Here is a 26,136-nt window from a genome sequence, read left to right as displayed (position 1 = left end):
ATCAATGTAATCAGGGCCGAAATCATAAAGCGTATCAACAGTCAGAGTGCTAATATAGGATCAGTTTTGCGTTTCAGATCAAATTGATAAAGATTACATGGACAGGAGGGACCTGTCCATGTAATAGAGACAAATCGATTGGCTAGCATAATCTGAGTATTATCACAACGCGCTCTACAGTATCCTGAGTTAGCCAGGACATTTCAGTACACTGGGTGTCCATAAGGTGAGGTGTAGAGGGGATTGCACAAATCCTCTTTAGGGTATAGGCTGTGGGCAGCAGATCAACTGGCAGAGACCTTTAGCTTGAGAAACTGTTGACCCTCACTGGACACATGAGAAAATATAAATAATTCCTCAATATCAACCCTCTCGCTCTCAAAAATTTGAATTTAGATTTTTTTTTGCCTTAATGGAGGAGGAGCACATGGACTATGCAAATATGGGTACAAATATCATAGAATTACCGGTGGTGGTCTGGCTCATACCCAAAATGGTCAGTTGTGCTATAATAACCTATCAAGTATTCTTCCGTGCCCAATGTAAACAAATGAGACCTCCCGGGCAATTTGATGCTAAGCAATCTGACTCCAAAATTCCCTGACAGTCTTATAAAATGCAGTAACATAGAACACAAGCGTTTGACGACTGGGTAGAATGTTGGGAAACAGCGTCATCGAGTGGTAAGAAAATAGAACCTTCTGAACAATAATGTTACCACGGCAACAGAACGCAAACTTAGGACAATCGAGTTCCCGAAGAAAAAGGGTAGAACTCTCTCAAGATGTTCATATGACAAAGTGTTTCAGCAGAATACACTGTAAAGGGATTAATCTAATTGAAGGTAAGGGAAGATGTTCAAAACAAAACCGTATTTTACTCTGACATAATATTAGATAAAGTGGGTTGTAAAATATTTTGGATGTTACAACAAGCCAATTTGGCTCCATTTTTAGATTTTTGGGCGACATTGTTGATAAACTTTTGGAAACATAAATAATAAGAATAATTTATTACATTTGTGAAGAGCTTTTCATTATACAGAATCATCTCAAACTGCATAAAATTAAAACCAAATAGAAAACAAATTGACAGGGCAACTGACACAAAGAACACAGCTGACGCTATAAAGGACAAGGATACCAAGGAGCACAGCTATTAACAGAAATCCTGCCTATTAAAGAGAAATTTAGGCCCGTTTTAAATGAAACATTATTGTAACATTCTCTTGATGAAAACAACTAGGCAAAACTATAGACATGTCTTACACAGTTAGAATGTGGACAGAAAATAGCCTATGATGTTACTAACCATTTAGAGAATTAACTTGTTACCACATTCACCATTGTGAATACCCTGGGTATTCGATTAACTTATAGTTGACATGCAATGTGTGAAAAAACCTGTCCCCTATTTATCAGTCTTAGCAACCCTAATTGTGGTAACTTGCATTCACTTTCTACTCTAGGGATGCTGTCACCAACATCAAGACACAGTAAGTATCAGTCATATAAGTCTTCATCTTGACACGCTGATACTGTACAATGGCTGTAACTAAACACATATGGGAGAGTGGGGTAAGTTGAGCCATTTTTTTACTTTTAACATCACTCCGTCAAGGGAAATATACTATTCTTTCTAACAAAGATATCTACATATATTTCAGGGTGTTGTGTATCCCTGGAAATAATCAGAATTCATGTAAACGTGAAAGTTTTGAAAACAGAGCTTGTCCAAAAAATGTGGTCTCTTGGCACATATGGGGGAAATTGAGCCATGGGACAGGGTCAGTTAAGCCGCCTACACATTTTTGTACTGAATGAAATATTAACACTACCTTTTTAAAAGTATGTCCATCTTTATTTCCCAAACACAATTCAACACAATCACAATCACTTTTTTGTCTTTTAATAATTTTAAGCATCTTTTAACACAGGCTTAATACCTAACAAACACTGTACTTAAAAAACAACAACACTTTTAACATAGGCCAGGCTCGGTTGTTACCTCATATCCCAGCAATAATGCCTTGCATTACACCTGGGAAGAAAACACTTCAATTTGCTCAACTTGCCATTGGCTCAACAATTGGGTCAACTTACCCCATGGCAAACATTTTGACTATATTAGCCCACACAGCTACAAGGGATGCACGTTCATGCTAGGTTCAGGACCTCATTTTGAAGCTTATAGAGACCCCAACTGATGTCTAGAGAAATCTTACAACGAGCTACTTTGGTTTAGATACAAGCATTATGAAACCTCTGAACATAATACATTCATTTTACTCAGTGAAAATCAGTTTTATGGACCTAACTTTCCTACCACTTTTTCAATGTAGTTTCTTCCTTCACAGACTCTATGAAATTATTACCTCTTCCTAAACATTTGGTCAAACGATTCATTTTGTGTATGGTTTCTTAGAAACAAGGATGGCTCAACTCCTTTCGCTCAACTTACCCCACTCTCCCATGGTGAATGAGACACGTTTTTTGAAGGCTCGCCATGCAAGACTAGGCTACTTTACACATAATAACCCTACTGTTTCTACTGGGTGTGAATTCTAGTTTTGATTTTCTATATTTTGTATGCGATTCTATTCGACAGGAGGACCAAACATGCTGTCAGGTCCCGTGATAGTTGCCCAGTCGGCGAGTGCCACCAAGTCAGTGATATCTACAGGTAGTAGCTATTGTACATATCATCTAACTAACTGGTTAGCATTACTTGTAATATTGACGATGAGTCACTTTGAGGTTACCCATAGAATGATTCTGTCATAAAATAGACTAGGAAGAAATCATGGAAACATCATGTTCCAATTCCATTTCGTTCATCTCACTTAGTCATTTGACTCTTATGACATCACTCTAATCCCACTTCATTCCAGTCTAGGGTTAACCTGTTAAAAACTACTGTAGATAAAATAATTCAATAAAAACTGTATAGAAAATGTAATCAACAGTTCAATCAACAGGTTCTGAAATGTATGACACCATCCTAGGTACACAAAGACAGTAAAATAGTAGTAGGGGAGAGTGGGGTACATTGAGACATTTTTTACATTCAGCATCACTCTGCCAAGGGAGATATAGTATTGTTTCTAACAAAGACGTATACATATATTTCAGGATGTTTTGTATCCGTGGAAATACTCCGAATTCATGTAAACATTACAGTTTTAAAAACATAGCCGGTTATGGGGAAAGTTGAGGTGCGGGAAAGGGTCAGTTTAGTCGCCAAAAAATTCCTGTACTGAATGAAATATTACCACTACCTTTTTAAAACCATGTCTATCTTTATTTCCCAAATACAATTAAACACAATCACAATTGCTTTTTTTCTGTCTTTTAATAATTTTAAGGGTCTTTTAACACAGGCTTAACACAACAAACACTTTGTACTTAAAAAAAAAACTTTTACCATAGGCCAGGCCCTGTTGTTACGTCATATCCCAGCGATAATGCCTTGCATTACACCTGGGAATAAAATACTTCAATTCGCTCAATTTGTCATTGGTTCAACTGACCCCAAGGCAAACATTTGAACTATATTAGCCCACACAGCTACAAGGAAGCACTTTCATGCAAAGTTTAGGACCACCTATTGAAGATATAGAGACTCCAACTGATGTATTGAATAATCTTAAAATTATATACAGTACTTTGGTTTAGATCCTAGCATTATGAAACCTGTAACACAATAAATTAAATTGACTTGGTGAAAAACAGTTTTATGTACATAACTTGCGCACCACTTTTTCTATATGGTTCCTTCCTTCACAGACTCCATGAAATGATGAGCTCTTCCTAAATATTTGGGAAAATTATTCATTTTGTGTATGGTCTCGTAAACGCATGCTTCCTAGCCGAAACAGTTCGGAAGAGTTCGTGCATATAATATGATGACATTTTGTGACGTTTTTGTTTGTTTTGGACTTCAGTGACTGTTTTTTCAGCTATTCAGGCACACAACATTTTTTCTGGAGGCGAGCCAAAGTTCGCAGCTGAAGTCTGCGCCCTTAGTCGGTGATTGGTCAACAGTAGGGATTCTTCAATATAGTCTTTGTTATCATTCAACAAGAGACAACTTATCTTCATGTACATTTTTTCATGAAGAATTACTTCACCAAACATCTTAGTTAGATGTGAAATTGCGCAAATAAGATCTCGGCAAAAACTTCAACATTTCTTGAGTTATCTTGGATTCATTCTAAATATTTTGAGGAAGTGTATACTGGCTACGGCATTTCAAAATGGACAAACACTACTATTGCTGCTTTTTAGAATTTTCAAGCGAAGGTCTTTTAATGGAGTATGGGAGCACACTCGTTCGGTTTGGCTAGCCGAGTTCGGCTAGGCACCAACTGAACTGAAGCATGCTGACGCCTTTACTCCTTTGGCTCAACTTACCCCACTCTCCCCTACTAGTTTATTCTTGGTATTGTGTTGGTGCAACATGCATGCTGTTTTTGAGAGGTCAATTTACTGGTACTGGTTTAAATGCAAGCCGCAGTAGTATATGGGCTACTCTTCTTCTGACATTTGTCCCTGTTTTTTATTGCTATGTGTGAAGATGTATGCAAACAGATGCCTGTGGCGAACCCTTTTAAAGTGCTTGACAACAGCAACATATTTCTGATCAGGAACAAGGAAAAGGAGCGCAGGAAACTGGTGTGTATGTGTGTGTGTGTGCACGTGTGTGTGACAATAAATATTTTAGCGTCATTATTATAGATTAAATACAATTGTTGACAATGTAACTTTGGCCAGGATTCAATCTGATCATGGGGTATCTGTCATTGCGTTTTTTAAAGGCAATTTCCGATTGAGCCGACATATGCAGTGTTTGCCGTGAATGGGATCTCCGCGAATGCGGTAACATTGCCTTTTAAAGCTACAATGCCTGTAACCAGAGATCTGTATTTAATGGCGAGATGCTGATATCTTCGCCCTAACAATAGGAGTAGTTGTCCCAAAGGCAGGAAGGCAGGTGACAAGCTTGGTCCAAAATAAGTGGTCTTATTTTGGACAGATTTTGGCGAAACTGAAACCTCTCGCTTCGTCTCTTCTTCTCTGCTATACCCCATGATCGGATTGAATCCTGGCCTTTGTTTGAATCCCGGACAAAATCATGTTTTATTCAATGCATTACACATATAGTTACTTTTTAGTTACCTCTGTCCAACTGGTATCTGTCCAACATCATGTCAAATCATGCACCTATTTTCTTTCCAGGAGCTGCAGAGCCAGTTGAGTTTGCGGGTCCATGAGAAGGTGACCTATGCGGGCCGTATGAAGGCCAAGCAGGGTGACCTCCTCAGGGAGCTGAGAGAGGGGATGGAGGAGGACACAGCCCAGCCAGGAGGGGAGGAGAGCAGCCTGGCCCAGCAACAAAACACCCCTGCCTGGAGGGTGGCCATGATCAAAGGTGCACACACACCAACACACACCATGTTGCCTCACCATAATCGACATGTTATGACACACACTTTAGGTCATACACACACGTACTGTATAGTGTAGGCCTAAACACAAAGGCCTTAGGCTTGCACTGGAGTCATTGACACAACTGAAGTAATTATTATGGTCAATCCAGTGCACTGAAAATACAGACTGCCAAACAATACTTTTTATTTGCCTCTGCCTTTATACCTAACCTCAGGCCCATCGTTTGACAATGCCGTGCTATTTCAAGTTGGTGGTACAGATGACAGATCTTAACTTGGGCCTAGATTCAATCAGATCAAGTGTTAACCGGCGATAGCAGACACCCGCATAGCAGATGTTTTGGCAGTGTCAGAGGTGGAACTGCAGTTGGAGCCATCAAATCGGTGAGCAGCTGCTCTTGCGATCATTGTCACGAAGCCACGCCCGCCCCACTCTTGTTAGATAGTTCATAGCGAGAAAGTATAGCCTATATAGAAATAATTACACTCAAATTAAAAAATCATGAAACAAAATAATGAGGATTTTCTATCATCCAAATCTCACATTCCAGTGTTCGAATTTGTAAACAAGGCTGCATGGGATTTCTGTTAATGTGACTCTTCTGCATGATATATCTGTTAATGTGACTCCTTTGCATGAGATTTCTGTTAATGTGACTTGTGCAGCCAATGGCAATGTCTATTTTAGGTATAATGCCAGGAGCCACTTGTGGATTTGACAGCTCTAACACAGTTCCACCTCCGACACCACCTAAACAACCGCTATGTGGAACAGAGTCCATGATCAATCTTTTCCCTACTGCATCAAAATGAGCAGTTCTCTTTCTCTCCATGCGGGGGCAGTCATTGGGATCAGGGCTTGCTATCAAAATCATCCTCTCTCTCGCTCAAATGCTAGGCCTAGGTCCTATTACTGCAACATTCAGCCATACACATCAACAACCTTCGTTTTATATAGCTTATTAACACAAGCTATATTTTGGTCTCCACTAGGCTATGACATACAGGTGTCAAGTGTATCCGAAATGCAGCTGTACAGTAGGCTACACCTAAACTATGGCCTACTGTAGCCTATCAAAACTAATTGCACGCATAGGCCTATAATATCACCTGTAAAGACAAGATGAAATTGAGAATAATGAGGTAGCCTACGGAATGGAGCACAATGGCGCGTGAAAGCCCTTTTTTTTTTATAGCTCTACAGTATATGTTATCGAAAAAGAGGACAGCTTAGGAGTTCTAGCGAACCTAATGTTGCCAATCAACTGTCAAAATGTAGCTCAATTGTGGTCTGGGTGGTCTAGTGGTTAGGGCTGCTTCCTTCAGCGTGCACATGTAGGCTTACTGTGTTGGCATGGGTTCGATTCTGGCCCATACCCTTCTGGCACAAATAACTCAATCTCCCCATTGACTTGATTTAGTTACACATTTCAGATATTTTACCCCGATTTTGATAAGAAATTACCCTACCAGACACTTTTATAGACAGTTGTATTTAATAGATGTCCGAAATAGGAAACTAATAAAATAAGAACAGTAGGCTACACAAACATTAGTTTCCAGTCATACAAAGTGTCAGGTAAATTGCCACAGTAGATTTGCCGTGGTGAGCGAGGAAGTACTTTATTTAAATTGTATGGAATGCTTGTCAAATACAGTAGATCAATCGCCCTTAGTCTGTTCAAAAAGTTGTTCCGATGACAATACCAACCAGAGGGCGAACATATCTTGAAAGACTTTGATTGCAAGCAGGACTAAGGTAACGATGACATCTGATAGGGAATGGTAATGAGGTGACCAATAATGGTTGCAATTTAGATCAGCTGTGCGGGTGAATTTAGAATGTATTGATTGTTTAATGAGACATCAGCTGGCGATAATCTAGTGCCATCAATGTTTGCAATAGGCCCCTTGTTATTTGATTATATTCCAACAATATATTCTGTAGGCTACCCGTTAGCCATCCATTGTCACATAATGAAAATGTGTAAAAACCATTAATAGGCTACTGTTTGTGTTTCCCTGGCTGAGTTGATGAGCTGATTTGGGCCATCAGTTGATTGACAACTTGTTGAACAGCTGATTTCACCACCCCCACTCCTGCAATTTGCGCCAACCCTGTCTCTTTAATCATGCAACAATGATTCGGTCATTATCATTCAAGAATCTGGCAATTTGCCGCACCCATGTGTTAATGTTAAAATCCTCCCACTGCTAAATGTCCTATTATAAGGCCTAGCCTAGATCATCATTATACCGTATTATCATTATTTTATACAAGCCTATTATTATTCTTTCTTAAATATATTTTTAAGGAATGGGGCAGTCTCACTCCTGTCATAATTGTTTTGCTTTTATTGAAGAGATAAACAAGTGTTGGAAATACAGGGAAGATAGGGGAGGGGGAGTCAAAGGGCAGTGGGCCGGATTCAATCCCATGCCAGCTCTGACATAATGTGCGGCGGGGTCCGCGGCTGTAGCCACAGGACCATACAGGCACTGAGGCCACAAATCATGTATTCTGCCTATTGCTTGCTTGAATATACGCCCCAGTGGACCTGCAGTCTAAAAAAGGTGGCACCAGGCAGTGATACAGCCCAACAGGATGCTCTCGATTGTGCATCTGTAAAAGTTTGTGAGGGTTTTAGGTGACAAGACAAATTTCTTCAGCCTCCTGAGGTTGAGGAGGTGCTGTTGCGCCTTCTTCACCACGCTGTCTGTGTGGGTGGACCAWTTCAGTTTGTCCGTGATGTGTACGGTGAGGACCTTAAAACTTTCCACCTTCTCCACTACTGTCCCGTCGATGTGGATAGGGGGGGTGCTCCCTCTACTGTTTCCTGAAATCCACGATCATCTCCTTTGTTTTGTTGACGTTGAGTGAGAGGTTATTTTCCTGACACCACATTCCGATGGCCCTCACCTCCTCCCTGTAGGCTGTCTCGTCGTTGTTGGTAATCAAGCCTACCACTGTAGTGTCGTCTGCAAACTTGATGATTGAGTTGGAGGTGTGCATGGCCACGCAGTCATAGGTGAACAGGGAGTACAGTAGAGGGCTGAGAATGCACCCTTGTGGGGTACCAGTGTTGAGGATCAGCTGGGTGGAGATGTTGTTTCCTACCTTCACCACCTGGGGGCGGTCCGTCATAAAGTCCAGGACCTAGTTGCACAGGGCGGGGTCGAGACCCAGGGTCTCAAGCTTAATGATGAGTTTGGAGGGTACTATGGTATTGAATGCTGAGCTGTAGCCAATGAACAGCATTCTTACATAGGTATTCCTCTTGTCCAGATGGGATAGGGCAGTGTGCAGTGTGATGGCGATTGCATCGTCTGTGGACCTATTGGGGCAGTAAGCAAATTGGAGTGGGTCTAGGGTATCAGGTAGGGTGGAGGTGATATGATCCTTGACTAGTCTCTCAAAGCACTTCATAATGACAGAAGTGAGTGCTATGGGGCCATAGTCATTTAGTTCAGTTAGCTTTCTTGGGAACAGGAACAATGGTGGCCATCTTGAAGCACGTGGGGACAGTAGACTGGGATTGATTGAATATGTCCCTATCCCAGTCTGCTGTCCCCATCAGAACGTTAACCTTAGAATGTTTATTATTTTTTTGTTATAATTTTTTTTTTTACCCCACCCTTCCTCTTCGGAGGACAAATATATTTTTGTTTTTTAAAGCTTTTCTGCTACACATACATACATTTTACACATACATTTTACATATACAGTACATTTTGCAAACACATTTTGCATACATGGTACTTTTATATAAATCAGTCACATAACGATAATACATTACCAAATATAATCTCTTTAATCCCAACCCTCAGCCACTCTCAGCCCATCCCACCCATCACCATAGACCACCCTCGTCTGGTTTCCATGTGCCACATATCTTTCAATTGTGCTGTGATGTTTTACATACATTTTTTTACCTTTCTAATCATATGGTATCCACAGATTGTGAGCTAAAGATGAAAACTTTTCCTACGAGTATTATTATATTATTTATTGACCGACTATGGCTTTCCATATCGCCCAACACTGCTATTTGTAAGGTTAATTATAAGTGTATGTTGTGATTTTTTTAACCGTTCCTGAACCAGTGACCAGAAACAAGCTACATAGGGGCAATACCAGAATAAATGATCTATTGATTCTGTCTCTTCGCAGCAAAATCTACAGAGTTGAGATTGTTGTATGCCCCATATATATATAGAATTCTTAGAATGTTGATGAACAATATTTTTTTCACATTATCAGCGCAGCACATGCCAGCAGTTTCATATGACAGAGATAGAAATACATACAGTGTCTGTTCAAAATTCAGAATGAGGGGAGATCTATTTCAGTAGGCTTAGCCTATTAAATCACTGTCCTGCACAAATCAATGAACCATCATCATCACGTGTTCTCTCCCAATATGCATAGCCGAATTACGGATACCATCCTATATTTAAGAGTAATCCTCCCCCCGCCCCTGGCCCTTTTTTTGCACGCTGTCGGGACCACCATTGGACTGGCATAAATTGCACAAATTGCTAGTTGGGCCATGGGGTGGGGTCTAGGGTTGAATATTTTCCAGTATTTTTTTTATATCCAATATTTTCCACTCCTGTGTTGTCTTGGCTGTGTGGTTAGGGTCACTGTCCTGTTGGAAGGTGAACCTTTGCCCCAGTCTGAGGTCTTGAGCAGATTTTCATCAAGGATCTCTCTGTGCTTTGCTCCGTTCATCTTTCCCTCAAGCCTGACTAGTCTCCCAGTCCCTGTCGCTGAAAAACATCCCCACAGCATGATGCTGCCACCACCATGCTTTACCGTAGTAATGGTGCCAGGTTTCCTTCAGACGTGATGCTTGGCATTCAGGCCAGAGTTCAATCTTGGTTTCATCAGACCAGAGAATCTTTTTTCTCCTGGTCTGAGAGTCCTTTAGGTGCCTTTTGTCAAACTCCAAGTAGGCTGTCATGTGCCTTTTACTGAGGAGTGGCTTCCGTCTGGCCACTCTACCATTAAGGCCTAATTGGTGGAGTAGTAAGAGTCCGGTGGCTCTACGGAAAATTCCTTTGACCTCATTCCTTCGACCCCATGGCTTGGTTTCTTCTCTGATGTGCACTGTCAACTGTGGAACCTTATATAAACAGGTGTGTGCCTTTCCAAATTATGTCCAATCAATTGAATTTACCACAGGTGCTACAATCAAGTTGTAGAAACATCTCAAGGATGATCAATGGAAACAGGATGCACCTGAGCTCAATTTCGAGTCTCATACCAAAGTTTCTGAATATTTATGTAAATAAGGTATTTCTGTTTTTTATTTGTAATAAATTTGCAAACATTTCTAAAACCCTGTTTTTGCTTTGTCATAATAGTGTATTGTGTGTAGATTGATGAGGGAAAAACATTATATAATCAATATTAGAATAAGTCTGTAACATAACAAAATGTGGAAAAAGTCAAGGGGTCTGAATACCAGATTGACCAGATGCAATGCTATTTCACAGTAAACAAATTGACAACAGACTTTCAACACGCTTATAGGGAAGGACACTCAACAAGCACAGCACCTACACAAATGACAAATGACTGATGATTGGCTGAGAGAAATTGATGATAAAATTATTGTTGGGCCTGTCTTGTTAGACTTAAGTGCAGCATTTGACATTATCGATCATAGTCTGCTGCTGGAAAACATATGTGTTATGGCTTTAAACCCCCTGCTATAATGTGGATAAAGAGATACTTGTCTAACAGAACACAGAGGGTATTCTTTAATGGAAGCCTCTCAAACATAATCCAGGTAGAATCAGGAATTCCACAGGGTAGATGTTTATGCCTTGCTTTTATTTTTTACTAACGACATGCCACTGACTTTGAGTAAAGCCAGAGTGCCTATGTATGCGGATGACTCAACACTATACAGGTCAGCTACTACAGCGACTGAAATGACTGCAACACGTAACAAAGAGTTGCAGTTCGTTTCAGAGTGGGTGGCAAGGAATAAGTTAGCCATAAATATTTCCAAAACTAAAAGCATTGTATTTGGGACAAAACATTCACTTAACCCTAAACCTCAACTAAATCTTGTCATAAATAATGTGGAAATTGTGCAAGTTGAGATGACTAAACTGCTTGGAGTAACCCTACAGGCCCTAGTTTTGTCGCACCTTGACTACTGTTCAGTCGTGTGGTAAAGGTGCCACCAAAAAGGACTTAGGAAAATTGTAATTGGCTCAGAATAGGGCAGCATGGCTGGCCCTTGGATGTACACAGAGAGCTAATATTAATAATATGCATGTCAATCTCTCCTTGGCTCAAAGTGGAGGAGAGATTGACTTCATCACTACTCTATTTATGAGAGGTATTGACATGTTGAATGCACTGAGCTGTCTGTCTAAACTACTGGCACACAGCTTGGACACCCAGGCATACCCCACAAGACATGCCACAAGAGGTCTCTTCACAGTCCCCAATTCCACAACAGACTATGGGAGGCGCACAGTACTACATAGAGCCATGACTCATGGAACTCTATTCCACATCAAGTAACTGATGCAAGCAGTAAAATTAGATTTAAAAAACAGAAAAAAACACATTTTGGAACAGTAGGCTAATGCATATACAGTGGGGAGAACAAGTATTGGATACACTAACGATTTTGCATGTTTTCCTACTTACAAAGCATGTAGAGGTCTGTAATTTTTATCATAGGTACACTTCAACTGTGAGAGATGGAATCTAAAACAAAAATCCAGAAAATCACATTGTATGATTTTTAAGTAATTAATTAGCATTTTTTTGCATGACATAAGTATTTGATCACCTACCAACCAGTAAAAATTCCGGCTCTCACAGACCTGTTAGTTTTTCTTTAAGAAGCCCTCCTGTTCTCCACTCATTACCTGTATTAACTGCACCTGTTTGAACTCGTTACCTGTATAAAAGACACCTGTCCACACACTCAATCAAACAAACAGACTCCAACCTCTCCACAATGGCCAAGACCAGAGAGCTGTGTAAGGACATCAGGGATAAAATTGTAGACCTGCACAAGCCTGGGATGGGCTACGGACAATAGGCAAGCAGCTTGGTGAGAAGGCAACAACGTTGGCGCAATTATTAGAAAATGGAAGAAGATCAAGATGACGGTCAATCACCCTAGGTCTGGGGCTCCATGCAAGATCTCACCTCGTGGGGCATCAATGATCATGAGGAAGGTGAGGGATCAGCCCAGAACTACACGGCAGGACCTGGTCAATGGCCTGAAGAGAGCTGGGACCACAGTCTCAAAGAAAACCATTAGTAACACACTACGCCGTCATGGATTAAAATCCTGCAGCGCACGCAAGGTCCCCTGCTCAAGCCAGCGCATGTCACGGCCCGTCTGAAGTTGCCAATGACCATCTGGATGATCCAGAGGAGGAATGGGAGAAGGTCATGTCGTCTGATGAGACAAAATAGAGCTTTTTGGTCTAAACTCACTCGCCGTGTTTGGAGGAAGAAGAAGGATGAGTACAACCCCAAGAACACCATCCCAACCGTGAAGCATGGAGGTGGGAAACATCATTCTTTGGGGATGCTTCCTGCAAAGGGGACAGGACGACTGCACCGGATTGAGGGGAGGATGGATGGGCCATGTATCGCGAGATCTTGGCCAACAACCTCCTTCCCTCAGTAAGAGCATTGAAGATGAGTCGTGGCGGGTCTTCCAGCATGACAACGACCCGAAACACACAGCACGGTAACTAAGGAGTGGCTCCGTAAGAAGCATCCCAAGGTCCTGGAGTGGCCTAGCCAGTCTCCAGACCTGAACCCAATAGAAAATCTTTGGAGGGAGCTGAAAGTCCGTATTGCCCAGCGACAGCCCCGAAACCTGAAGGATCTGGAGAAGGTCTGTATGGAGGAGTGGGCCAAAATCCCTGCTGCAGTTGTGTGCAAACCTGGTCAAGAACTACAGGAAACGTATGATCTCTGTAATTGCAAACAAAGGTTTCTGTACCAAATATTAAGTTCTGCTTTTCTGATGTATCAAATACTTATGTCATGCAATAAAATGCAAATTAATTACTTAAAAATCATACAATGTGATTTTCTGGATTTTTAGATTCCGTCTCTCACAGTTGAAGTGTACCTATGATAAAAATTACAGACCTCTACATGCTTTGTAATTAGGAAAACCTGCAAAATCGGCGGTGTATCAAATACTTGTTCTTCCCACTGTATATATATATATACCTTTCATAATATTTCCCCTAATGTTATTAGCCTACCTCCTCTATTGTTGCTTCATTCCTTCCTCACTTTCAACAGGTAAAGGAAACAAGTTTCAAGTTTCATTGTCCTTATCTTCATCATTCTAATGACATCCTTGAATAATATAGGACTAGAATTAGATGCAGGCGGCTTTCACCTCTCTTCATGAAGATTGAATTGTTGTGGGTCTGAATAAATAACTGCTATAGCCTTCGCTCTTCTTTAAAACTACCTGTGCGTTCTATTGGCTGCTGTATTTAACATTCAGCAAACAACAGCTGTATTTAACATTCAGCAAACAACAGCTTGGGTTCCTCTTCGAATAGTCTATTGGTATAAGAAATCTTTAAAAAAAAGAATGTCCAGCAAGCTATTCTAGTCTAGCTTTTCCTGCATGGGATTCCAAGAGCTAAGGCGCATTTTTTTAAGGAGAGAGGCCAGGGGAGCACAGGTGCATGCATATTGCGCAACAGACAGAGGCTATAGGTTAGAAGCTTATTATGGATAACCCATCATTAATTAGCTAAATATAAGGCTAATTCTGCATTGAATGTATTATCTGAAAGAGGTACGCTAGGACATCTATACATAGGGCTATATATCAATCTATATTGAACAAAAATATAAACGCAACATGCAACAATTTCAAAGATTTTACTGAGTTACAGTTCATATAAGGAAATCAGTCAATTGAAATACATTCATTAGGACCTAATTTATGGATTTCACATGACTGGGAATACAGATGTGCATCTGTTGGTCACAAATGCCTTAAAAAAAAGGTAGGGGCGCAGATCATAAAACCACTCAGTGTCTGGTGTGACCACTATTTACCTCATGTAGCAAGACATCTCCTTCACATAGAGTTGATCAGGCTGTTGATTGTGGTGTCATACACGTCGATCCAGAGCATCTCAAATATGCACAATGGGTGACACGTCTGGAGTATGCAGCTCATGGAAGAACTGGGACATTTTCAGCTTCAAGGAATTGTGTACAGATCCTTGCGACATGGGACCGCCATGATGGTGGCGGATGAATGGCACCACAATGGGCCTCAGGATCTCGTCATGGTATATCTGTGCATTCAAATTTCCGTTGATAAAATGCAATTGTGTTCATTGTCCGTAGCTTCTGCCTGCCCATACCATAACCCCACCGGCACGATGGGGCACTCTGTTCACAACGTTGACATCAGCAAACCGCTAGCCCACACAATGCCATACTGCCCGGTACAGTTGAAACCGGGATTCATCCGTGAAGAAAACACTTCTACAGCGTCCCAGTGGCCATCGAAGGTGAGCATTTGCCCATTGAAATTGGTTACGACGGCGAACTGCAGTCAGATCAAGTCCCTGGTGAGGCCGACGAGCACGCAGATGAGCTTCCCTGAGACCGTTTCCTACAGTTTGTGCAGATATTATTCGGTTGTGCAATCCCACAGTTTCATCAGCTGTCCGGGTGTCTGGTCTCAGATGATTATTTATTGTAAGTCGCTCTGGATAAGAGCGTCTGCTAAATGACTTAAATGTAATGTAAATGTAGATGATCCCGCAGGTGAAGAAGCCGAATGTGGAGGTCCTGGGAAAGCGTGGTTACAAGTGGTCTACGGTTATGAGGCCTGTTGAACATACTACCAAATTCTCTAAAACAACGTTGGAGGCGGTTTATGGTAGAGAAATTAACATTAAATTCTCTAGCAACAGCTCTGGTGGACATGCAGTCAACTTGCCAATTGCACACTCCCTCAAAACTTAAAACATCTGTGGCATTGTATTGTGTGACAAAACTGCAAATTTTCGTGTGGCCTTTTATTGTCCCCAGCATAAGGTGCACCTGTATAATGATCATGCTGTTTAATCAGCTTCTTGATATGCCACATCTGTCAGGAGGATGAATTTTCTTGGCAAAGGAAAAATGCTCACTAACAGGGATGTAAACAAATGTGTGCACAACATTTGAGAGATATACGATTGTTGTGTGTATGAAACATTTCTGGGATCTGTCATTTCAGCTCATGAAACGTGGGACCAACAATTTACATGTTGCGTTGATGTATTTGTTCAGTATAGAACAGGATTATCTATTTTGGATGCAATTTGAATGGAGTTGATGGAGAAAGTGCTCGCACGTGCACTGATTTAAAGCAACGATATTCGAGTGCTAGGCTGTTGTAAAACTCCGCAGCTGCATTTAAAAAAAAATCTTTACAATAAAACCTTTTGGTGGCCCCTGAAAGCCAGATGGAGATGGGTAAAATAGATGCGCATTCAGGTTTTATTTTACTGTAGCATAGACTATGCTGCAGCAAATGCAGGCCTACCTGTTCCAAGAATCAAAGTTATGACAGATCTACATGTATTGTGAACTGCGCTCCATTCTGAGATGGGCTCTCTGTCCCTACCCTGAGCGTTGATGATTCACCATGCAGGCGCCGTAGAGAAACCAGATTTAGACATTGCATACATTGGCAAGAAAAAGTATGTGAACCCTTTGGAATTACCTGGATTTCTGCGTAAATTGGTCATACCATTTGATCTGATCTTCATATATCAAATAAAATCAAATGTATTTATATAGCCCTTTGATATCTCAAAGTGCTGTACAGAAACCCAGCCTAAAACATCAAACAGCAAGCAATGCAGGTGTAGAAGCACGTTGGCTAGGAAAAACTCCATAGAAAGGCCAAAACCTAGGAAGAAACCTAGAGAGGAACCAGGCTATGAGGGGCTGCCAGTCCTCTTCTGGCTGTGCCGGGTGGAGATTATAACAGAACATGGCCAAGATGTTCAAATGTTCATAAATGGCCAGCATGGTCAAATAATAATAATCACAGTAGTTGTCGAGGGTGCAACAAGTCAGCACCTCAGGAGTAAATGTCAGTTGGCTTTTCATAGCCAATCATTAAGAGTATCTCTACCGCTCCTGGGATGTTAGGATGTTTGGTGTGAACTGCTCTCGAGGTCATGTCACAGCATTTTAAATTAGGTTGAGGTCAGGACTCTGACTGGGCCACTCCAGAAGGCATATTTTCTTCTGTTGAAGCCATTCTTTGTTGATTTACTTCTGTGTTTTGGGTCGTTGTCTTGTTGCATCACCCAACTTCTATTGAGCTTCAATTGGCAGACAGATAGCCTAACATTATCCTGCAAAATGTCTTGATAAACTTGGGAATACATTTTTCCATCGATGATAGCAAGCTGTCCAGGCCCTAAGGCAGCAAAGCAGCCCCAAACCATGATGCTCCCTCCACCATACTTTACAGTTGGGATGAGGTTTTGACGTTGGTGTGCTGTGCCTTTTTTTCTCTACACATAGTGTTGTGTGTTCCTTCCAAACAACTCAACTTTAGTTTAATCTGTCTACAGAATATTTTGCCAGAAGCACTGTGGAACATCCAGGTGCTCTTTTGCAAACTTCAGACGTGCAGCAATGTTTTTTTTTGGACAACAGTGGCTTCTTCTGTGGTGTCCTGCCATGAACACCATTCTTGTTTCGTGTTTTACGTATCGTAGTCTCGTCAACAGAGATGTTACCATGTTCCAGAGATTTCTGTAAGTCTTTAGCTGACACTCTAGGATTCTTCTTAACCTCATTGAGCATTCTGCACTGTGCTCTTGCAGTCATCTTTGCAGGACGGCCACTCCTAGGGAGAGTAGCAACAGTGTTGAACTTTCTCCATTTATAGACAATTTGTCTTATCGTGGACTGATGAACATCAATGTTTTAAGAAATACTTTTGTAACCCTTTCCAGCTTTATGCAAGTCAACAATTCTTAATCTTAGGTCTTCTGAGATCTATTTTGTTCGAAGCATTGTTCACATCAGGCAATGCTTCTTGTGAATAGCAAACTCAAATTTTGTGAGTGTTTTTGTTGGGCAGGGCAGCTCTAACCAACACCTCCAATCTCATCTCATTGATTGGACTCCAGGTTAGCTGACGCCTGACTCCAATTAGCTTTTGGAGAAGTCATTAGCCTAGGGGTTCACATTCTTTTTGCAACCTACACAGTGAATTTTTAAATTATGTATTCAATATAGACAAGAAAAATACAATCATGTGTGGTTTATTAGTTTAAGCACACTGTGTTCATCTATTGTTGTGACTAAGATGAAGATCAGATCAAATGTTATGACTAATTTATGCAGAAATACAGGTAATTCCAAAGGGTTCACATACTTTCTCTTGCCGCTGTAGAATTTAAAAGTTCCATTTCACGCCATGCTGTTCACATAAATAATGAATTATAATTTACCGTTTTCTCACAGTTATTTTTCCCTGGAAAAGGGAGTGGTTTTGGGCGGCAAATCCCAGTAAATCTTGGTAACTGGGTTCCTGCCATTCAACTCTAGTTGGGTCATTCCAATGAGTTGGGTTCGGGGCTGTTGGAACTGAAGATGCTGTATTTATACCCAGCTTATGGTAGGTACGGTACTGCATTATATAACCTACAAAGACTGCTTCCAGCTGCCTCCTTGCGCCAATTCTACATTTTCAGTATTCATTCACGTCCTCCTGCTGCAGGATTAATTTCCTCCTGCGATGAAATGGGTCAAATTAAGATCCGACATCTGTATACACCATCCAACCAAATGCTTACTTGCAGGTTCCTTCTTGACAGTGCAACAACAGTAAGAAATAATACAATATAAGAATGTGAACATAAAGTAAATGACTCAGTAGAATAAACATTTTAGCAAAAGTATAATACAGGAAGGCACAATTTATAGTCCCATATTTACACGTGTATTTGGGAAAGGGGGATTGGGGGGCAAGTGTTGAAATTGTGCAGTATTTAGCAGAGTCTGTTATCAGCAGTTGTGATGTGTGTGTGGCATGAATGTATATGTGTGTGTAACCAACCATACTGTTCCTCCTCAGATCGCAATATTGACAAAGAGAGCATGAATGAGTTTATCACCAAGAAAAGGGAGATGTTTCTGCTGGAGGTAAGAAGGGAACGACGGTCCATAAAAACTGCCCGGGTGATCATGTTATGCTCTTTATGACAACTGGAATGTGTCCACAGATATTCGTTCTTTATACGATACAGAAATGCTTGATCGTTGAATTAAAAGTAAATGTATTGTTATGTATTCATCGTCTTTAGTGGTTCCCACTAGTGAGGAGTAGCCTGTGTGCAGGTACAGTCAATACAAGCTTCTCCACCTCCCTCAAGTTGCTGGCATTTCCCACCTCTTGACATCTCCCTTCTTCCCGCCCTCAATATTTCTCTCTCCTGTCCATCCATCCAACCCTGCCTGTCCCTTCTCATCCCTAATCCCCCCATCTCTCTCTCCCCATCCCTATCTCCCTCATCTCTCTCCCCCTCTCTCCCAGTACTCCTTGGCTGTGAAGCGTGGAGAGATCGAGCAGCTGGAGAAAATGGCGGCCGGCGAGGAGAGGAAGCTGATGCGCGCCGAGCGGTTCCTGGAGGACGACGCCATCATGTTCGACGAGTTCCTCAAAGAGAATGACAAGAACTCTGTGGAGGCCATCAAAGTGTAATAACTAACAATATGGTTTATGTATGTACAATCTATGTTCCTCTTCTACTTCATAAAATCACATGGTGTCTCCATTTTGCACAGTGCTGAGTTAGAGACCAAAGTGAAACTGGAGAAGGTGACTGAGATCAAGAGGCTCACGACTAGGATGGTGACCATTAAGAGGTGGGTAGTACACAGAGCATTACAGCTAGGATGGCCATGGCCTCCCGCCTCAGTATAATATTGGAACTATTGGCGTAAATAAACTATAGTCAATGCTTGATGCACGTGAAAAAGTCATAAAGGTTACACATCATGTACACTACTGTTCAAAAGTTTGGGGTCACTTAGAAATGTCCTTGTTTTTGAAAGAAAAGCAATTTTTTTGTCCATTAAAATAACAGAACTGATCAGAAATACAGTTAGACATTGTTAATGTTGTAAATTACTTTTGTAGCTGGAAACGGCTGATTTTTTATGGAATATCTACATAGGCGTAGAGAAGCCCATTATCAGCAACCACCACTCCTGTGTTCCAATGGCACGTTGTGTTAGCTAATCCAAGTTTATCATTTTAAAAGGCTAATTGATCATTAGAAAACCCTGTGAAGAGGCAACTCCGGGATGCTGGCCTTCTAGGCAGAGGCTCTGTCCAGTGTCTGTATTCTTTTGACCATCTTAATCTTTTATTTTTATTGGCCAGTCTGAGATATGGCTTTTTCTTTTCAATTCTGCCTAGAAGGCCAGCATCCTGGTGTCGGCTCTTCACTGTTGATGCTGAAACTGGTGTTTTGCGCGTACTATTTAATGAAGCCTCTTGCTCAGTTGTGCATCGGGGCCTCCCACTCCTCTTTCTATTCTGGTTAGGGACAGTTTGCTCTGTTCTGTGAAGGGAGTAGTTCACAGCGTTGTACGAGATCTTCAGTTTCTTGCCAATTTCTCGCATGGAATAGCCTTCATTTCTCAGAACAAGAATAGACGTTTCAGAAGAAAGTTATTTGTTTCTGGCCATTTTGAGCCTGTAATCGAACCCACAAATGCTGATGTTCCAGATACTCAACTCAGTACTCAAAAGTCTAAAGAAGGCCAGTTGTATTACTTCTTTAATCAGGACAACAGTTTTCAGCTGTGCTAACATAATTGCAAATTATGCTCTTGCTCTTCTCCTGCAGTGACATCTCTAAGTTTGAGGACATCATAAAGGAGTACAACATGTACAAGGAGTTCCTCTTCAAGCTGTCCCCTCCAGAGTGGCAAGAGGCACAGAGGGCCAAGGGTAAGACCCCCAAAGCCAAGTCTGCCACCAAGTCTGCCACCAAAGACAAGTCCAAAGAGAAAGACAAAGACGAGAGGGCCACTCCGAAAAGAGGTACTAGTATGTCTTCTTTCTTAGTGTTTTGTTATGTATTGTTGCATAAACATTTGACTTCAGTGCTGTGATGTAGTGGCCTGTAAAATGGTGATGGGCTGTTGCATTTGATGCTATTTTGTGTCTATACTAAAGCGTCCCTTTTTTAATCTCTGTTTCCTGTCTCTCCCTCTCTCACTTACACACATGTACACACGCGCCACACACACACACACACACACACACAACACACACACACACACACACACACACCACACACACACACACACCACACACACACACACACACACAACACACACACACCACACACACACACCACACACCAACAAAACACACACACAACACGTGTGGAAAGCAGGGCGTCCTTTGCGAGTCGAGAGCTGCCCCTCTCCGGGATGCCAGGGCCCCTCTAGACAGTCGATAGGCCAGAGTGACAAACCGTGAGTGTGTGTGTGTGTGTGTGTGTGTGTGTGTGTGTGTGTGTGTGTGTGTGTGTGTGTGTGTGTGTGTGTGGTGTGTGTGTGTGTGTGTGTGTGTGTGTGTGTGTGTGTGTGTGTGTGTGTGTGTGTGTGTGTGTGTGTGTGTGTGTGTGTGTGTGTGTGTGTGTCACAAATCACGAGTACAACAGTGGCCTAGGGTATCTATGTGAGTAGATACCCTGAGTGGAAGTGGGTTTGGTGGAAGTGGAAGTGGGTTTGAATATGACCATGTTATATGCTATAATTTTGGCACATTTTTGTGCTGAGTTCATGTCTTTTCAGGAGTCCTGTGGCAGAACTGGAGACCGACAGCTCTGAATATGAGGTTAGTTTCAACTTTCGAAGAGAAGAATTACACTGGAGGATAACTGCATACATGCAAATTTTAGCCATCCATAAACTGACACCAGAATTGAATAAATGAGACGTTTGAATAAAAAGTGAATACAGGCTGAATATGACTTAAAATGTCAAGGGCCGATTTTCCGGACACAGATTAAGCTCAGGCCTAACAAGTATGCTTAATGGATCAGTCTCGACTAAAATACCTTTACTCCAAAGGCGCGTTCGAGCAGATCTCTTTTGACCGTTGTTGGTCGCCGCCTTCCAAAGTGTGTTGCATTATGGGAATAAACATTTTCGACTCGCGCCTACACAACGACTGCATGAACTCATGAAGCTTTGACTGCAGTCAACTGCAAGCTTCTGCAGTTGCTCTTCACCAACTTCATCCTACAGCCATAGCCTGGATTGTGGGAGGCTCTATTGTCAACCAATCATTTGGGTGTGTTTGTTTGATCTATGCGAACGTGACAAAACACGTGACTGAAACCACAACCAACTTTGCCGCGATTCATGTATACAGTGGATATGTACAAATTAATGTGATATTTGAGGCTCTCTCTCACTAATTGATAGTACAATGTACACACATATATTTACAGTTTGTGAGTGTGTAATATGGAGGTTGGAGACATGTTTATTTTGACATTACAAAGAAAAGCTTGTATAAACAATGGCAACACAGCCATGTTGCGCTGAGCCTTGCTGCTGAAAAACCACAGGTCTACCTACACCTGTTGTATTCGACGCATGTGACAAATTTGATTTGATTTGTGTCCGACTTTCTGCTGTCGCAGATGCACCTCCCCCGACTTCACTCGACTTCACTTAACCTCGACTTTCGTCTGCAGTCGGTTGCTTCAGCCTTACCACTTAAACGAGCTCCATGACTAGGATTAATCTGGGAAAACCAACCAAAATCTGATTATGTTGAACTTCAACCCCACTATCCAGGCAACCTAGCTTCCTGCTAAAGGATAACTTTCCCTGTACATTTTTATAAACTTACGCCTACTTATCAATTTGCCCTGGAAGAAGTCTATGGGAGAATCTCTATTGCGTTTCCTCAATTCCTCACGTCCACTCTCCTCGCCTCCTTCTCAAAACTCGCCCCTCCGACCTTCTAATCCAATGGGTTTTGAGAAGGAGGAGAGGAGAGATGACACGATGAATTGTCACCCCCTGCAGGAACACCCAGAGCTGTATTTCACGGACCCCAGGCAGCTCCTGGAGTTGCTTTCAGAGCTGGAGGAGCAGAACCTCTCTCTGATCCAGAACTCCAGGGAGACGGAGGAGGCCCTGGAGGTGTTCAGTAAGGTCATGGACCATACAAAAAAGAAGATGTAAGTAAGACCTGCTGGGGTTAGAGGTCAGAGGTAGATAGAGAGTGAAGTGAGCACCACAGATGGAAGTGAATGGTTACACTGGTTTGGATTTCTCCCTGACCAATATGGCTGCCATTTTCACTCCAGAATTGCAGGAAATTAGTTTTAAAAATAGGAAATTCCTTCAGCTTCATTACAAAATGGGTAGAATAGCAATATAATTCATATTAATAATTAATTTAATTTGTTAAGCGCTTTTCTCAGACCAGAGGCGAAAAGATAAATAATAATAATAATACAAAATAAATAAATGATAATAAAAACAATCCAGAACACAGACAACAATCAAAGTTATATGCAGGTGTGGTCAGATCCGAAGGACATGAGAACAGAATTAGCAGAGGTCCTAGAAAGCTTTACTGAACAGCACGGTCTTGAGCTGTGCCTTAAATGAGGACAGAGACTCTGCAGTCCTAATAGTGTCTGGAAGTGCGTTCCACAGACACAGAGCCGCGTAACTGAAAGCCCTGTCACCCATAGTTTATAGTCTGCTGAAGGGCTGTTGAAGGGAGATGGACCTGGAGGATCGAAGGGTAGAATGAGGTCAGACAGGTACTTTGGTCCAGAGTTTTTCATAGCTTGGTAGGTGTGAACCAGGATTTTGTAGTGGAGGTTGAACGGTGGAGGTTGAACAGCACTGGAGTGATGTGCTCGCTGGGGAGGTGTGGGTGAGGACACGTGCAGCACAGTTTTGGAAATATTGTAGCCTGTTTAGGCACTTGGCAGATGCTCCAACAAAAAGGGTAAATATGTGTGGAATTGCAGGAAATTAGCTTTAAAAATGCAAAATTAGCATGAGATTAGCTATAAAACTGCAAAAGTTTATCTCTGCCCCATGGCAATATGTGTAGAATTGTGTGAAATTTGCTTTAAAACAGCAACATTTTCTCTCTGCCTCATGGCAAAATGTTTAGAATAGCATGATATTAGCTATAAAAATTCTAAGTTATTGTAGAAAGTAAATTATTTTGACTGACATTGACAAGTGCTAGGATGTTTTATGTCATGAGTACCCTTCATAGTTCCTTGGAGAAAATCCTCACCTGCATTCGTTTCTATGTGTGTGCGCGGCTGTGCGCCATTCTTTTCTCCATCCTTCCCCCCTCTCTGCAGGGAGCTGGAAACCGTCCAGCTGACCCAGCAGATAGACGTCATGACCCACACCATCCAGAGGGAGAGGGACCGGGCTGCCGAGCTGGAGCTGAGGGCCCGCCTCTTCAACTTTGGGAAGTACAAATCCGCCGACCAGGTAGGAGAGAGAAAAGTTGCCCTTGAGACAGTGATCTACAGTCAGTTTAGAGTCTGTCCGTCCCTAATGGTCGATGTTAGGATTTGGGGAAGGTAAACAAATCCTAGATGTGTGCCTACTGACACTTCTACTCACAGTGGGAAATGGGACAGGTCACACTGACGGTTATGCAGAGGACATGCTAATATCAGTAGTGAGCCAGTCATTGGCCTTAGATCATATAGATCTTTCTCTCTCACCTTTGTTCCTCCACTGTAGGAGGTTATGTTGGACTCCCTGGGCGCTAAGGTGGAGGTGGTGTACCGGAGCTGCGTGGGCGACACAGAGGCCAACCTGAGCACGTTGCAGATGCTGATGGTTATCGAGAGCCGTCTGGGCGAGCTGCTGGAGAACGTGGAGATGATCCCCAAGGAGCGGCTGCTGATGGCCGAGAGGACCAAGGAGAAGGAAAGGAGGCTCAGGTAGGGGAGAGTCGGAACACAGCCTCGTAGGACCATCATATAGGCTAGTCAGGTTGGCCCCATTCCATTTCAACCTCTAAGTCTTAAGGATCTAAGCTTTAGGCTATGCCTAGTGCACATGGTTGGTTGATGCATAGGGGAAGAAACTACTGAGGTCTGTGCTGGTGTCATAGGCAGCAATTTGACTTGGGCCCCATTCTAATTTGTGTTCCATGTGGTAGCTGGGTGCCAGAGCTGAGTCTCTTTCAGTTTAAAGCACATCTCTGTGAAGTTGACAACTAGACTGGAGATTTAGCCGTTTAGATTCAATTAATCGACCCTTCTCCTCCTTTCCCGCCCATGATCCTTTGCTTCCTTTCCCTAGGATGCGTGATGAGAAGATGCATCAGGCGAAGCAGCACCAGGAGGAGAGGCTGAAGAGGGCCCTGGAGAGAGCCCAGGCTGACATCAAGAAAACAGTCAGTCACACAATCTGCCTCCACACCACACCATTACAATCCTACAGAAGAATCTGTGTGAAACATGACATTTTCATTAGACGCCTACAACCCAGATTACATTGCGTAACTAAGGGCTGGATTCAGTCTATCGCAGAAGATCCGCATGAAAAAATGTAAGGTCATTTCTGATTGAGCCGACATATGCAGATTTTACCGTGAATGCAGGAACATTGCCTTTAAATTTCAATCGAGCTATACCGTGGATCTTCTGTGATACTTCCACGATATGGATTAAATGCAGCCCTAAGCCATTGGTTTAGTTACCTGGGGGACTGTTCTATTATAATATATGGTAGAAATGGAGAATAAGCATGACATTTGATAAATATCCAGAGTTCATGTCATATAATTAATTGTACTACAGAAATCATACCATTGTGTTCTCTTTATTTGACGATGCTAACACTTAAGCCTTTTTCTCCAGACTGGCAAGAAACTGATGGCCAGATCACAGCCCCCTGCCGGCAAGCTGAAGACCAGCCAGGTGTATGACATCTCAGACAAGGAGAAAGAGGAGCAGCTTTACTTCTTCACCTAAAGGGCAGAGTCAGTCACAACACAGCCCCTATGCCATTACTGACCAGAACTCATTTAATATGTTTTGGCCTATTGTGGGGCTGTGACTGACTCACTGTAAATACTGACCAATAATTGGATATGACATGACAGGTATAAGTAAGACTTTTCAAACGTCTCCATTGGACGCTGGTGATGTCACGATGGGGTAGGTCCTACTTCTTTGGTACTGGGTGGTTGTTTATATTGACTCGGTGGGGAGCATGTGGACTTTGTTTTGGTGGAGAGCTTTCTAGGGCAGGTGGACAGTACTCTCCCCACACATTTTATAGACTTTGATTATTTTGTGTTACCAGATTTACAATATTTTGCCATACCAGATTGTTTTCTTATCCGTTATATTGATAATCTATTGTGCTTCTTTACCTGATTATATCTGAATAGCAGTTAGATGGACTGACTGCATGTATGTGATGAACAAATGAATAAAAAAATTACACAATAAAAAGGTCTGCTCTTGCCTCTTTGGTGAAGTCAATGTGACCCTATAAATCTATATAACCAGGAGTGAAACCAGGAAAGCTAGATAGAAATCTTTATCAAGTCTAGGTTTAGCTAAGTTCTACAGAAATACTATACAACACAAAA

At 42.0% G+C, this 26,136-nt stretch overlaps 1 protein-coding gene across 1 annotated transcript; it reads left to right on the top strand.

Annotated features, from left to right (window-relative positions):
• The first annotated feature begins 743 nt into the window (after positions 1–743).
• On the top strand, positions 744–25,595 carry LOC111961648 (cilia- and flagella-associated protein 100-like). The gene is made up of 16 exons (XM_070441587.1): positions 744–844; positions 1,469–1,495; positions 2,608–2,682; positions 4,576–4,673; positions 5,238–5,430; positions 18,580–18,647; positions 19,039–19,202; positions 19,290–19,370; positions 20,360–20,556; positions 20,894–20,996; positions 21,318–21,360; positions 22,566–22,720; positions 23,876–24,011; positions 24,270–24,472; positions 24,837–24,930; positions 25,397–25,595. Exons 1-16 carry the CDS (start codon positions 793–795, stop codon positions 25,508–25,510), a joined length of 1,803 nt encoding a protein of 600 aa, XP_070297688.1. The 5' UTR covers positions 744–792; the 3' UTR covers positions 25,511–25,595.
• The last annotated feature ends 541 nt before the right edge of the window (positions 25,596–26,136 follow it).

Source organism: Salvelinus sp. IW2-2015, linkage group LG1 (genome assembly GCF_002910315.2).
Source record: "Salvelinus sp. IW2-2015 linkage group LG1, ASM291031v2, whole genome shotgun sequence".
NCBI classification, from domain to species: domain Eukaryota; kingdom Metazoa; phylum Chordata; class Actinopteri; order Salmoniformes; family Salmonidae; genus Salvelinus; species Salvelinus sp. IW2-2015.
Note: the sequence above shows the minus strand (reverse complement) of the source record. Positions and strands in the feature narration are given on the sequence as shown.

Coding starts and splice junctions, on each gene's coding strand:
- LOC111961648 (XM_070441587.1), top strand. CDS start 793: ATGACAAAGTGTTTCAGCAGAATACACTGTAAAGGGATTAATCTAATT. Junction 845..1,468: donor AGGGATTAATCTAATTGAAG/GTAAGGGAAGAT, acceptor TTTCTACTCTAG/GGATGCTGTCACCAACATCA. Junction 24,012..24,269: donor AGTACAAATCCGCCGACCAG/GTAGGAGAGAGA, acceptor CCTCCACTGTAG/GAGGTTATGTTGGACTCCCT.